Here is a 13,878-nt window from a genome sequence, read left to right as displayed (position 1 = left end):
CTTGTTAGGAATTGTATTAAATCTGTAGACCAGTTTGAGAAGAATTGTCATCTCAACAATGTTGAGTCTTCTGGCCCATGAACATTAAATATCTCTTTATTTAGATCTTTAATTTTTCTCAGCAATATTAGTTTATGACTCCTATAGTTCATTTGTTAAATTTATTCTTAAGAATGCTACTTTTTATGCTATTGTGAATGGAATTGTTTCTTAATTCATTTTAAGACTATTATGGGCAATTGATTTTTGACAAAAGTGCTGAAGTAAGTCAATGGAGAAAGACTAGCCTTTTCAATTAAATACCACTGTAAAATTACTTGATTATACATGTAAAATGGTTAATTTTTATTTCATGGTAGTTTCAAAAAAGCTACTTTTTTCTACCTTATGACAAAATATTCCTACATACCAGCTTGCACTTCAGCACAGGTACAAGATTTGACAGGTTGCCATCAGTAACAGTGTATCACTGTACCACTCAATCAGGGGACCACCCTGCCTCCCTCCGCCCTAGATACGTATGGAAGGTTAGAGGGGTGTGCAGTTTGAGAAACTCCATGGATCATTCTGATGCATCTACCTTATTGAGAGTCGTTATTTTAAAACACAAACTTAATGGTTGTATAATATCCCATTATATGTCCAAATCATAATTTAATTTACCAGCTGTTGGACAGGGCAAGGGCTTCAGTTTTCCATTGCCAGAAATAATATTATATGGTTTAGGTAGTGACTTTATTATTGGCATTGTTAAACCTTTTCGTCATTTTGAAAGTCTTAGATTTTTTTTCTACTGCCAGAATATAAAATATTACTCACTTGATTAGCTCTGCTGAAATGTCAATAATTACTCATTATTGGTTATAATAGTATCAGTGCTCAATAGTCAGAAATTGTTCTTTTCATACTCATACATTTATTTTGGTATTTAGCCTCTTCAGCAGACTACAGGAAGCAATGAATCCCTAAAATTATTTGAATAAATAGAAAGCATTAAGATCATTTTCAGATTATCTTTGAAACTGTAGTTAAAGTTTAAGGAACCCCACATGTGATATGAATTATTATTACATACTTCTTATTCTCCTTTAGTTATTTTCTCTTATCTCTGTGAATGATGATGAAAATTTTCTTTTCTCTTTTTGATTGCCAGACATTTCACGTATTTGAAGGTTTTCATCCTTTAATTCATACTAAGCTCTAAAATGGTAATTTCTAAAGTAAAAAAGAAACCATCTAGAAACAACACTTCCTCCAGTAAACTACATAATCCTGAACACAGGACTAGGTACAAGGATCCTGTTTGCTCAAATTGAGTATTAGGATGCATGGGACAGACTATGTGATCTAGGCAGTGTGGGAAATCTGTGCTCAGTGGGTATGGGTCATCTAAGGGAGTATATCTGTACCCCAACCCCGAGTGTCACTTCCTGAAGGGAGTTACTGAGCAAAGGAGAGTCTGGGTATCTGAGTTTGTCGATTTATCAGAAGAGAATCTGTTCCACAAGTCATCCCTTTGCTTCATGAATTATTTCTACCCTAGAAAGCAGATTTCCCTGCAGTGAAGTATGTCAGAGAAATTCTCTATAAATAGACACCGTATTCTGTAATTGGGTAGCATTATTGCAACAAGACTAGAAAATAATGAATTGAAACCATGTGATTGAGTTGAGAATAGAAAACACATTTATTCTCTGTATATACAGAAAGCAAGGGAGATTTCTGGTAATTTTCTAAAATTTTCCTTTATTGATTTTGCAAATTGCAAAAATATAGCTTACATGCTTCTCTGACTTACTGATTGATCTCTTCTGTTCCTGAACTATGAATAACTGGAGAAAGTAGGAATGTTAATAATACACAATTATAACTTCAATGTTATTTTTCTTAATGGATTGTGAATAGTCTTCTTAACTTTAAATTATTTTTACTCTTAAAACATACTGAAATATACCTTCAGATGGAAGACTTCTTTGTCAAGGGTTTAATAAACCACAGAAGTTGAAGAACTGCTTGTATGTGATATGATTTTATGTTGTTGTTGTTCTCACAAGCCCTTCAATTGTGATAGTATAGGACAGAGGTTGGCAAATTACAACCTGAAGGCCATATCCAACTTCTGCTTGTTTTTATATAAAGTTTTATTGAAACACAGCAATGTACATTTATTTGCATATCATCTGTGACTAAAATGGCAGATTAAGTAATTACAAAAGAAATCATATGGCTTCCAAAACCTAAAATATTTATTGTCTGGGCCTTCACAGAAAAAAAAAAAATTGCAAATGTGGCACAGCATATCAGTCTGTCACCTGACATACATCCCATATCAGAGTGCCTGGGATCAAGTCCTGCCACCACTTCCAATCCAGCTCCCTGCTAATGTACCTGGAAAGCCGCAGATGATGATGGCTCAATTACTTGGGTTCCTGCTACCCTTGGTGGGAGATCCAGATGGAGTTCCTGGCACCTGGCTTCAGGCCTCACCAAGACCTAGCTGTTGAGGGCATTTGGGGAGTAAACCAGCTAATGAAAGATGTCTATCTCTTCCTCTCTGCATGTAGCTATGCCTTTCAAATAAAGAAATAAATATTTTCTTAAAAAAATTGTTGCCCAGGATGTAGTAGAAATTTTTGGATTTCCGAGTAGTAAATGGACCTCAGTTCTGTCTACTCTTGATTGTGTCTCTAAGTTGACAGCACCCTTAAGCAGATGCTAATAAGCCCCTCTGAGCTTCAATTTGTTCATCTACAAAATGAATCTCTTAGAATGAGTCATCTTTAAGGTTGATTCTCAAACTGTAATAAAATTCTAGGAATCTATGAACTATTTCAGAATCATTTTTTGCTGTTTTACATATCTCTATTGAATATTTGAACTGCATGTGGTTACTAAATTTAGAACACTAAACAAACAAAGCTACTGCCCCTAAGACCGATAAGTTACTGCTATTGTTTTTTGGGAAAAAAAAGTGTCTCAGGGACTTCTTAAATAGAATTTTTTAAAAGATGTATTTATTTGAAAGACAGAGCTACTGAGAGAGAGGGAGAGGGAGAGGTCTTCCATCCGCTGCTTCACTCCGCAGATGGGGTGGTGGGGAGAGAGAGAGAGAGAGAGGTCTTCCATCCACTGCTTCACTCCGCAGATGGCCACAACGGCAGGAGCTGTGCTGATCTAAAGCCAGGAGCCAGGAGCTTCTTCCAGGTCTCCCACGTGGGTGCAAGGGCCCAAGGACTAGGGCCATCATCTGCTGCTTTCCCAGGCCATAACAGAGAGCTGGAGCAGAAGTGAAGAGGCCAAGACTCAAACTGGCGCCCATATGGGATGCCAGCACTGCAGGCAGTGGCTACGCCACAGCACCGGTCACAAAATAGTGTTTTCCTAATTGAATAAGTATTTATGGATCTTTTACTACAGTAGTGGTGAGAACAAGCTTTGAAATGTTAAACTAACATATTAAGAAACTTGGTTGAAATTCATTTGGATATCAAAATTAAAACATCTCTAAAACTCTGGTTTCAGTGTGGGAAAAATTATGTGTTATATAAAAATTCCATTCCCACCCAGCTTTCAGGGAACATGTAAGATATATAAAGTGAAATAAATTTCTATAGAAAGAAGAACTCAATATTCAGTACTGAGTTTTTTTTTTTAATGTGGTAGCTGTAATTCCTCATAAGAATCTCTGTGCATTAGCCCTGGACTTTTGGAAATCTATACTGTTGCCTGGGTTGGTAGCATCAAGATCACTTCCCTGTCTTTCAACAGTCTGTTTTTCAGTTTATAGAAAGAAACTACTACGTGACTCCCAAGAGAGTGAACTTTGTGGAAATGTGCTCTATTAATATTTCCATGCTTTTATTAACAAATGCCTCAACAGAAGAGATCTTTCCTTTCAGGATAATTCTAAGAGCTCACTATCTAAAATACATATTTAAGTGATTTGACATTTAAATGCTCTAAAAGCACACTTCTACATAGACCAGCAAAAAACTGTGCTCATGTTCCACCTCTGTGTTAGTGTTAGTAATGATTTGCATTTACAAAATGCTTTATCATTTGAAAGCATGTCCACATACATTATGACTTTTGACATTCCTATGAGGTAAAATACACGTTGGGTTTTTCTTGTGTTTTATTTTATATGTTGGTTTTAACATGAAGATTACAGATTAGAAACAGATTACAGATAAGAAACCATAGAGGAAAAAAAAAAGCAAGCCTAGAGAGGTTATTCACTTGAGTAGCGTCCTGTAGCTGGGAAGTCGCAGAGCTGGGGAACAAACCCAGAAGTTTTACTGTTCTCCCTGCTCCTGAAACAGTAACTCCCAACCTGTCCCACTCAGTGGCCCTGAGGGATGTCACCCACTCAATATGGCTGTAACTCTCAACTAGGAATCAGAGCTTGAAAGAGTCACATGTGGTTAATTCTGATATGTAGCCTGATTGAAAATGATTGTGCAAGAGACACTCATAGTCATTAAAAAACAAAAAGGAAGGGTGAAAAAAGAAAAGTAACTTGTGATCATGCCACCCAGAGAAAATGAATAGTATTAACATTCTGGTATTTGTTCATTCTTTACAGTATCTGTATTATCAGGGTATAATGAGATCATGCTATACATTGTTTTAAAACCTTTTTAATGTAACATCTTTCTCTTTCATTAAATATCCTTCTGAGGTATCACTGTATAATGACTACAAAATAGTGCATTGTGTGATATATGTTTAAGTTCAAGATTTAAGTGCTTTCATATGCTTTTGCAACTCTCAACAGTATTATTCTGGTATATGCAAATGGAATTTATTCAAAGGAATTGAAAGTTGAAAATTATTTTAAAAGCTTTCTCTCTTCTAGCCATTATCTCTTGCATGAGTACTTGACTTTCTGAATAATCCTGAAGTATCTGTTAATTAACATTTTAATGTTTATGTGTTAGATAATACACTTTTTCATCTCTTGTCTTTAGGGTGCAGTACTAGCCGCTGTGTCAAGTCACAAGTTCAATTCATTCTATGGGGATCCCCCTGAAGAGTTGCCAGATTTCTCCGAAGACCCTACCTCCTCAGGTAATGGGATCATTTATTCATTCACCTCCACGTGAATCGTTTGGCATCTACATCCTGTCTCTTCATTTGTGAACACACTTTTTCTATGAACTTAGTCAAATCCTCTAAGGAAGTTTGTCAGCAACCAAATCCTGTTTACATGTGTCTTGTTCCTTTTTGTTTTAATACCGAAGTTGCTTTCTCCTACTCTGCAAAACCAACATTTCACTTTTTTCTTTTTACCTCAGTAATACTTCTTCCCCTTTCTACACTCCAGACCCAACACTGCACTTCCTCCAATCCAACATTGTAGTCAGGCATTTTGGATCTTTCTGATTACCTTCTTCCTCAACAAAACCTTCTTGGGTAAGCTTTTTCCCCGTGTCAACTGTATTACATCAGACTTCAAGACAGCACTGCTTTGAGTTGGATCTTTCAGTGTGAAGCTGTCTTGGGAGTTATCTCTTGAAACAATTATTAAGTTCTTCTCTGTATATAAAGTCTGTAACACAGAATACGTAAGTATTCAAGGATTCAAGGTTGAAGAACATAGAAGCATTAACCTGTTGTGATGAACTGTATATAGGTATTCCTGAAAAAAACATGCTAGGGCTCACAAAGTCATTTTATAAAATGCTCAGATTTTCATCTCACCAATGAGGTATTTAAGAACCATTTACTAGAAATCCATAGGATCCGTTTCTGTATGTATGTAGATGCATGTGTGTGTATGTGTATTTGAGTTTTTACATTTTATTTATATATTTATTTACTAAACTCCTGAGTCACATGTCCTCTGGCCTCAGATCAGTCATGTGGTTGACTTTGTGCTGCTGATTTGATTTCCACATTCTTGGTCTGACTTCTTCAATATTCAAATATTCACACTGGAATCCAGGCTCAGGGCCCTTCATAAAGCCTGAGTTAGGTGTCGGTCCCACAACTAGCAATACAGGAAGAAGGAATGTGCTGATGCTTCATCCTTGCTTTACCCACAGATGTCTTTCAGTGTTTATACTTCTTCCTTCCTGTTTATCCACATATGTGCACAGTCACAGAGGCACACATATACAAACACCGAATTTTTTACCAATCCCTACGTGCCTATTCCTCATGCAAAATGAGAGCATCAGGTTTCCCACTCCCGCAGGTATCTAGTTCCTCATTTTGATTTTTACCAACCTGGATGTGAATCTTCCTCTTTTGAGTGAAGGTAATTTCCAAAACCCTTCAGAAATCGGAATCTCACAGAAGAGACTTTTTGAGGAGAAATCCTCTCTGTTTCCTCTTGTGTTGACTTGGTAAGTATCCAGAGGCCTTACCACATGATAGGCAAGGACACCATTGTATTGATAGGCAAGGTCCCTTTCCCCAAGGCTCCTGTTCCATGTTGTCTTTTTTCTTTCCATTCATGTAATTCTCTGCACTTTTTCTGTTCGCCAGAACTTCTGTCTTCTCTCTTCACACTCAGATTACAGTTGACTGGATTTCGAGAGTAGATCCAGTAATGGTTAGTATGTCATGGTGTAACTACATGAGACAGTCCCATAGTTAGAATTAATTTAGGATAGATCTCTCAGGGATTTTAGGTCACGATTTCAGCTACCATTTTCATCTTTAGAAATGGGCCTAGAGAGCACTATAGTCCTTAGAGATGACTTCAGAGACCCAATCTTGTTGTCCCTTAATGTTTACCTCAGCCTAGCAAGGAATTAATAAGCTCTTTCCTAAGTGCTTCTTTCTGACAAGAGTCAGATTGATCCTTTAGGCCCACGGCGGTGGGGAACCATTTTTCTGCCAAGGGCCTATTGGATACTTAAACAGCATTTGTGAGCCATACAAAATTATCAAACAAAATGATCAACTTAAAAGTCAGCCTGCTATAGATTGATTGAATTTTGAGTCCCACCTGCAGTTGCCTTAACAGGACCAGGCCTGACATTCCCCACCTCTGTTTTACAAACAAGAGTTATCTATACGTATAGATGTGCATATTTTCTATTAAATACATCTTTGTTACCCAATTCTTTTCTATTTTTCAGTACAATCTTTAAATGATTTGGTTGAAATAGTTCCTGATTATAATAGTTGATTATTAAACAAGCAATGTCTCATACCATTTTGCAGGTAGCCTGCAGGCCTTAAAATGAGTGGTTTACAATTTGGCAAACCTTCTTGCCTTCCCTTTCTCGCATTCACACTCCATTTTTTTGTTTCTTTTGTTTTTAAATTCCTGGATCTTCTACATAATTCCTACCTTCATTTGAAATGCTAAATGACTATCATAAGCATTTTTAAATGGTACTGTGGGGTATTACAAACTGAAAACTAAAATACTATGTGCATATCTAATACTAATTACCTTCCCTAAATGAAGAGAAATTTTTATATATTTAAATGTCAAAACAAAGGAAATTTTTGAGGAAAATCCTTACATTTTCCTAAATTCCTAAATTTCATCTAGCCATCAGGAATTTTTATTCATATATTCCTAAAATTAATTTCTAATACTAAGCCACTTAAAAGGAAGCATTCTACTTTTATTATCAGTCTTATTACATACCTATCTACCAGCAATTATCCTTTTCCTCATCCAATAGTAATGGTTGTATGATTTGTTGCAGTAAGCTGATAATATATTTTATCTGGACTCATATAGAGCTTTATGCTTTCATAAATCAAAGCACTTATGTTTTCATTTCATTTTTATTTTTAAATATTTTCATAATTTTCAACCCTAAATTCTTCTCTGTTTATACTAGTACTTAAGTTCTGCATCATTTATGTTCCCAAAGTTATCCCTTCCAGTGTCTTTCCATTTCAATTTGTATGAGTTTGTTTTATAATACAGAACACCAAGTACTTTTCATCATTACCTGAAAGGTTGTTCAAGCCCATGACAAGAAGAGAAAAATAAGAGAACATGTGCTTGCTTGTACGATGCAGCTGTAAGGGAACAGAGAAGGAAAGGAGTAGAGAGAGACAGAGACAAAGAAAGAACAAACACGTAGTGTGAGGTCACCAACTGTCCTTTCTTGTGATGGACTGTGTGTGTTTTCCATCTTTACATAATACCTTTTCTATTCTTTATATGAAATTATAATAATAGGAGGGTAAAGTTTTTTAATGCCTTTAATTGGCAAAAGTTAAAATTTACAATCCCAATTTGGTTCCAAAAATTTTTCTTAAAATTTTACTGATCTTTACAATCCCAGGGACCGGTGCCGTAGTGTAGTGGGTAAAGCCACCGCCTGCAGGCCGGCATCCCATATGGGCTTGGATTGAGTCCCAGCTGCTCCACTTCCAATCCAGCTTTCTGCTATGGCCTGGGAAAGCAGTGGAAGATGGCCCAAGTCCTTGGGCCCCTGCACCCACGTGGGAGACCTGGAAGAAGCTCCTGGCTTCAATCAGCACAGTTCTGACCATTGTGGCCATCTGGGGACTAAACCAGCAGATGGAAGACCTCTCTCCCTCTCTCTCTCTGTGTCTCTGCCTCTCAAATAAATAAATAAATCTTTAAAAAAAAAACCCAAAGTCTGAAGAAGAGTGGTAAAGTTGCCCGCTCACAAATACAGCTTATTGTTTCTATAAATTAAGTAATCAAATTTAATTAAAGGATTCTAATTAAAGAGTAATATCATATGCATTTAGGAAAATATGAATATTTGAAAGAACAATTTAAAAATGAATCAGTTTCTTGATTTATTATCTAAAGAAAAGACAAGCATATTTATGTTTTTTAACAATGTTAAGATACTTTTTCTTTAAAGGATATTTTCATGCATGTGCTAGAATTCGTTGAGTTTAATCTTAGGATCAACAGTATATTGTTGCTTTGTTACTTAATAATACAACATGGAAATATTCTGTTCTCGTTTCAAATCAAAGAAGTCAGAATTGAACCCAGTGTTTGTTGTCTGAAATCCTGAGCAGTCCCAGTGATTGTGCTCATGGAACACTAGGACTCACTTCGGGGTCAGCTGGGGGACTATGCTTCTTGTGGCCCATCTCGGGGGCCCAACCGTTGCTTGATAACCTGCTTGCTCTAAATTCATACTGTTTGTTGTTTGTCCATATGCTGCCTTCCTACTAGGACTTCTAGCAGCAGAAAGTAGGTATCCCTTTGTTTTCCTCTCAGGTTTATCTTTTATGCAAAAGTGTTTGGCTTTGCATGGTTCATAATCAGCTTGACTTCTTCCTTGGCTGTTTGTGTTTAGATGTCTAAGTGTGGATTTTAACACTGCCTGATCATAAAATAAAAACTTGGTTATATTAATTTCCTGAGGCACTGTTAAACCAATAATATTAATTTATTACTTTGGTTAGAGGAGAAAGAGGCAGTGTTAAAATTTCAGCAGTATTTAATGTTATTTCACAGCTGAATTTCAAACACGAATACATTACTTCTGGGAAAAGGGTAACATTTTGTTTTATAGTTTGCTTTCAAGAAAACTGTCAGGGTAAGTGAATTTTCCTTTGACAATTACATAGCCTTAATTGATCTTTATTACTTTCTGTTACAGAATCCATTTTCAGTTTATTAATATGGAGCTGTGAAATGATGTGTCTTAACAACTTTGCCATCAGAAAGGACGTTTATAAGGAATACTGTAATGGCCAGATTTTAATTACAAAGGGGTATAATTTGAGTATGTGAGATCATTAAAATGTAAGAAATGTGCACAACACACACGCAAATGAATACAAGTAAAACTGAGATGGTCTGAATGAGATGGGTGAATTGTATCTGTGTAAGCATTCTGGTTATAATGATGCAGAGAACCCGAGCCAAGTGCACCATACAAAGGATACCTCTATATTATTTGTAACAAATGCATGCAAATCTACCATTATCTCCATAGAAATTCCAATGAGAAAACTAAAATAAACCTTCACTTCAATGTGGTTATCTACTGGAAGGAATGTATACTAGTATAAGAGCCAAAGATAAATTAGAAAATCTGGAGGCTAGTGATTGAATTCATTGTCATATTTTCTAGCATTAGTTATTTGTATCTCAAATTGCAGCTAATTTAATACCAGAATCTCACAGCACACTGGTTATGGTTGCAGAGCAGCATTTATCACTTTGCTGATTCTGTGGGTGGGAAGTAGCACTCTGGCTCAGCTGGGTGCCTGACTCAGGATCTCTGCAGGGAGATCCTCTTCCCAGCTCATGCACACGTTTGTCAGGACTGCAGAGGGCTCTTTCCAGCATGGCAGCTTGCTTCCCAGCACAAGTGACCAAGAAGAGGGCGAAAGTGAGCCAGTGCCCAGCAGAAGACTCAGTCTTCGTTGCCTAATCTCAGAAGTGACCTATCCCTTGTGCCCTCTTCTGTTCATTAGAAATGAATCATTAGGTTCGGTTCACACTCTGAGGGAGGCAAATGATTACACAAGGATGTGAATACTAGGGTGCAGGAAACATCTTAGAGGCTTCCCACCACTGTACCCACCTATTAAAATGTAAAACCCTTCCCATCTAGGTTGAGCTCTGCTCTCTCAGTCTCTCTCTCTCTCCCTTCTCTCTCAAATCAGCAGATTTGTCATATCATTTGAGAACAAGCATCTTGGAAGTATCAATAGCACTTTCCCTGATTATAAGGAGATAAATGGATACCTAATGGCAGAACATTATGCTCAAAGGCATAGCTATTTGGAGACAGACTATCTTATTTTTTTCTTTTTTAAAGATTTATTTATTTATTTAAAGGCAGAGTAACAGGGAAAGAGGAAGAGGGAGAGAGAAGAGAGAGAAATCTTCCATCTGCTGGTTTACTCCCCAAATGCCCCTAACAGCTGGGGCTGAACCAGACACAGTGCAAGAGCAAAGAATCCCATCCAGTTCTCCCATTTGGCAGGAACTCAAGTACTTGGGCCATCATCCATTGCCTCCCAGGTGTATTAGCAGGAAGCTGAATTGGAAGTGAAGAGTAGCGAGGCTCAAACCAAGCACTTGGATATGGTGTATGGGTGTTCCATGCACCAGCCCAACCTGCTGCATGACAGCACCCACCCCTGGAGACAGACTAATTTAATAAGCATAATGGCAGAATCATAGTGTCTGTATTCTGCGGAGTTTGCTTCCTTTAATAAATTATGAGAGGTCTGTACCATAGTTCTATACATAAAGAATCTAAAACATTTATCCCCACATGTAAGTTTTCATAACTTGAATTGGATATATCACAGATACTTAAGTCTCAAATACAATTTGCATTATAGAATTCACTATTGCTTGTAAGTTAATTGATAACCAGAATTTGCTTTGAGCAGTGGGAATAAAAGCTGTTGAGCAGGAGAGAAGGAAGCTGGAAAGAGACTGACTGCGAAGGGACAAGAGAGAACTTTTTTGGAGTGATGACAAAAGGCAGTGAAATTGGTGAATTGTAACTTAATAAAGTAAACTTTAGGGAGCAAACTATTTTTAAAATATCCTGCTTGTGAGGATGGGCTTTGATTGAGCAGGTGATAAGAATGCATATGTAGTGATATAGTGCTGTGTTGATGGATCACTAATATAATAGGAAATAAGTTATTATATCTACTTTTCAGGAGAAGCTAGACTAGAGCCAGATGCTGAATTTGCTCAGTAATACTGGTTTTCATAGTTACACCTATAATTCATACAAATCTTTATTGAAATAACTTTAGGGAAGACATGGTTGTATCAAAACTCATCCAGTGATACACTTAAGTTTTATGTATCGCCATGTAAGTTTTACCCTAGAGAGAGAACGAAATCTTAAAATTTCTTTACTGAGGTGTACAGGGGTGAAGTATACTGATGCTAGCTACTCTGCCATTAAGTTTGAGTGATTAAAAATTAGGGAAATTGATGAACAGATAGATGGATACGCATATGATAATGCAAATACAGCAAACTGTATAATTGTTTATACAGTAGGTACAATTCTAGGCAGTAGGTACAATTCTTTAAAGCTTTCTATGTTTTTGCAATTTTTCATAGTAAAATGTAGAAGGGAAAACTTAAAGACTCAGTGTACTTTAACACGGAGAACTTTTTAGTGTAAACATTCTACTGTTTATTTTTTTGTCCTCCTTTTGGGTTATTTTTACACGGTCAACTTTTTTATGAGACTTTTCCTCTCTTGCGATGAAACTGTTCTAGATCCAAAGCTTTTCTTGGCCTTAAAAGCATATTCCTCTTTAAAGAAGTAGACTTAGAAAACATTTTTAAAACAGTTGACATTTATACTGTTTTTTGGCTGTTATTTCATAATAGCAAAAAAAAAAAAAAACTACATGTATCAGTGAGATTCTTTGAAAAAGCAGAAGTATTGAAAGTGAAAAGGTATGATTATCAGCCTGATTTTTAGATACAAACTTGATTACCAGATGAATTATGCAGAAAGGAAAAACCTATTCCGAAGGCAGAGCATGATTGCTTCTAGTACACTCATCAATGTGCAAGTTTGAGCCAAGGGCTAGAATTCACCTTTATAGAATAAGTGAAATTGAGATCAAAGAGAGTAGAAATTGAGCATCAGCTCTTTACTGAAGGCAAATTATTCCAGTACTTTACTGAGGGTAAAACCTATTTCAGAGGATCCCATCTGTGGTAGGAGGAGCACCCGACTGGGAGTTAGAGACCTGGGGTCCAGGGTTCACTCTCCTCACTGCCTCTGTCTCTTGGACAGGTCCTTTTAACCACACTGAGCTTCCAACTTGTCAAATAGAAAAGCACTTGCCTGCTCGACAGTATTATTATGGAGTCACATAAGACAGTGAGTGTAAAAGCACTCTGGAAATTATGAACTTCTATACAGATATAAATATTCAATTAATTTTCCTTAGGACTTTGAGGAAACATCATGCTGTAAGATGAAAGAAACTTTTCTGATTAAGGCTTTCAATCTCATCACTTATTTTCAGTTCTCTAGAACCTTCCCAGGAAAAAAAAATCATTGTAATTAAGTGTCTTTTTCTATAAAGCACTCTGCAAAGTGCTGCCCCAAATACAAACATGAATAGAATGCCTACAGTCCTGCCGTTATATGAACTACCCTCTGAGGTGAACTCATGGACTGTTTATTGATTGACTTCTTTTCAGGGTAGTTACAAGTGTATTCAGAGGTTTTGCAGGGAAAATATCCTTTGCCATCTTTGGGAAAAGTGAATAGTTCTTTTACATATGACAGTGTCAGTTTACACGGTGAATACTAGTCACAGCTTAATAGCATGTATTTGTGTGTGTGTTGCATTGTATTAAGTATCACTACTGCCTCAATGTATAAAAGCTGAAACAAAGAGCAATAGAAAAGCCCCCAAAATGTCTTGGTGTCCATCTGTATTTTATAATGAATTTTAAAACTACAGGACATTTAGGCAGGCTTGGTACTGAAGTATAGGTATTAACTATACATGTTGATCAGACCAAGCATGTACTCTGAGGTTCTGCTGGTTGTATTCAGAGAAACAATGGAACTAGAACATTAGTATAAAGTGAAGATGTTAAAATGATCATGGGTAAAGAAAGATCTTGAGGTTAGGCCAAGTGGGGAGATGGAATGAAAACTATGATTTTCTTCCCTAATATTACAGAAACTTAAAATTAAGAGCACTTTTCAGAGCTCGAAATATACAGCTTCAACACACCTAACAAAACACTTCTTTTCATGATTGAGAGCCCACCGAGTTAATTGCATTTGGGCATATAAGTCAGTTTAGAGACCTGTTGAGATTGTGAGTCTTGCTTCCTGGAGTTGCAGGTTGAGAGATGCCTTTGTGCTTCCCAGCAAAGTATCCACTTGGACCATCAGCACGGATTGTTAACTATGTGCAGGTGGTGAATCCCTGCTCATCCAC

The 13,878-nt window shown here is 36.7% G+C and overlaps 1 protein-coding gene across 16 annotated transcripts in view; it reads left to right on the top strand.

The window, feature by feature from the left end:
* Positions 1-13,878, top strand: part of CASK (calcium/calmodulin dependent serine protein kinase) — a 366,640-nt gene that overhangs the window by 266,148 nt on the left and 86,614 nt on the right. For 9 of the 16 annotated variants that reach the window (XM_089324398.1, XM_089324395.1, XM_089324391.1 and 6 more), the window contains exons 10-11: positions 4,971-5,070; positions 9,143-9,160. In XM_089324398.1, the coding sequence (XP_089180524.1) occupies positions 4,971-5,070; positions 9,143-9,160 (118 nt within the window). The remainder of the gene's footprint in view (positions 1-4,970; positions 5,071-9,142; positions 9,161-13,878) is intronic. The other 7 variants (XM_089324399.1, XM_089324403.1, XM_089324402.1 and 4 more) reach the window with 1 other exon arrangement.

Source organism: Oryctolagus cuniculus, chromosome X, assembly GCF_051225735.1.
Source record: "Oryctolagus cuniculus isolate XC-2025 breed Fujian yellow rabbit chromosome X, ASM5122573v1, whole genome shotgun sequence".
NCBI classification, from domain to species: domain Eukaryota; kingdom Metazoa; phylum Chordata; class Mammalia; order Lagomorpha; family Leporidae; genus Oryctolagus; species Oryctolagus cuniculus.
The sequence above is the reverse complement of the archived record's forward strand: the minus strand, read 5'-3'. Positions and strand labels throughout refer to the sequence as shown.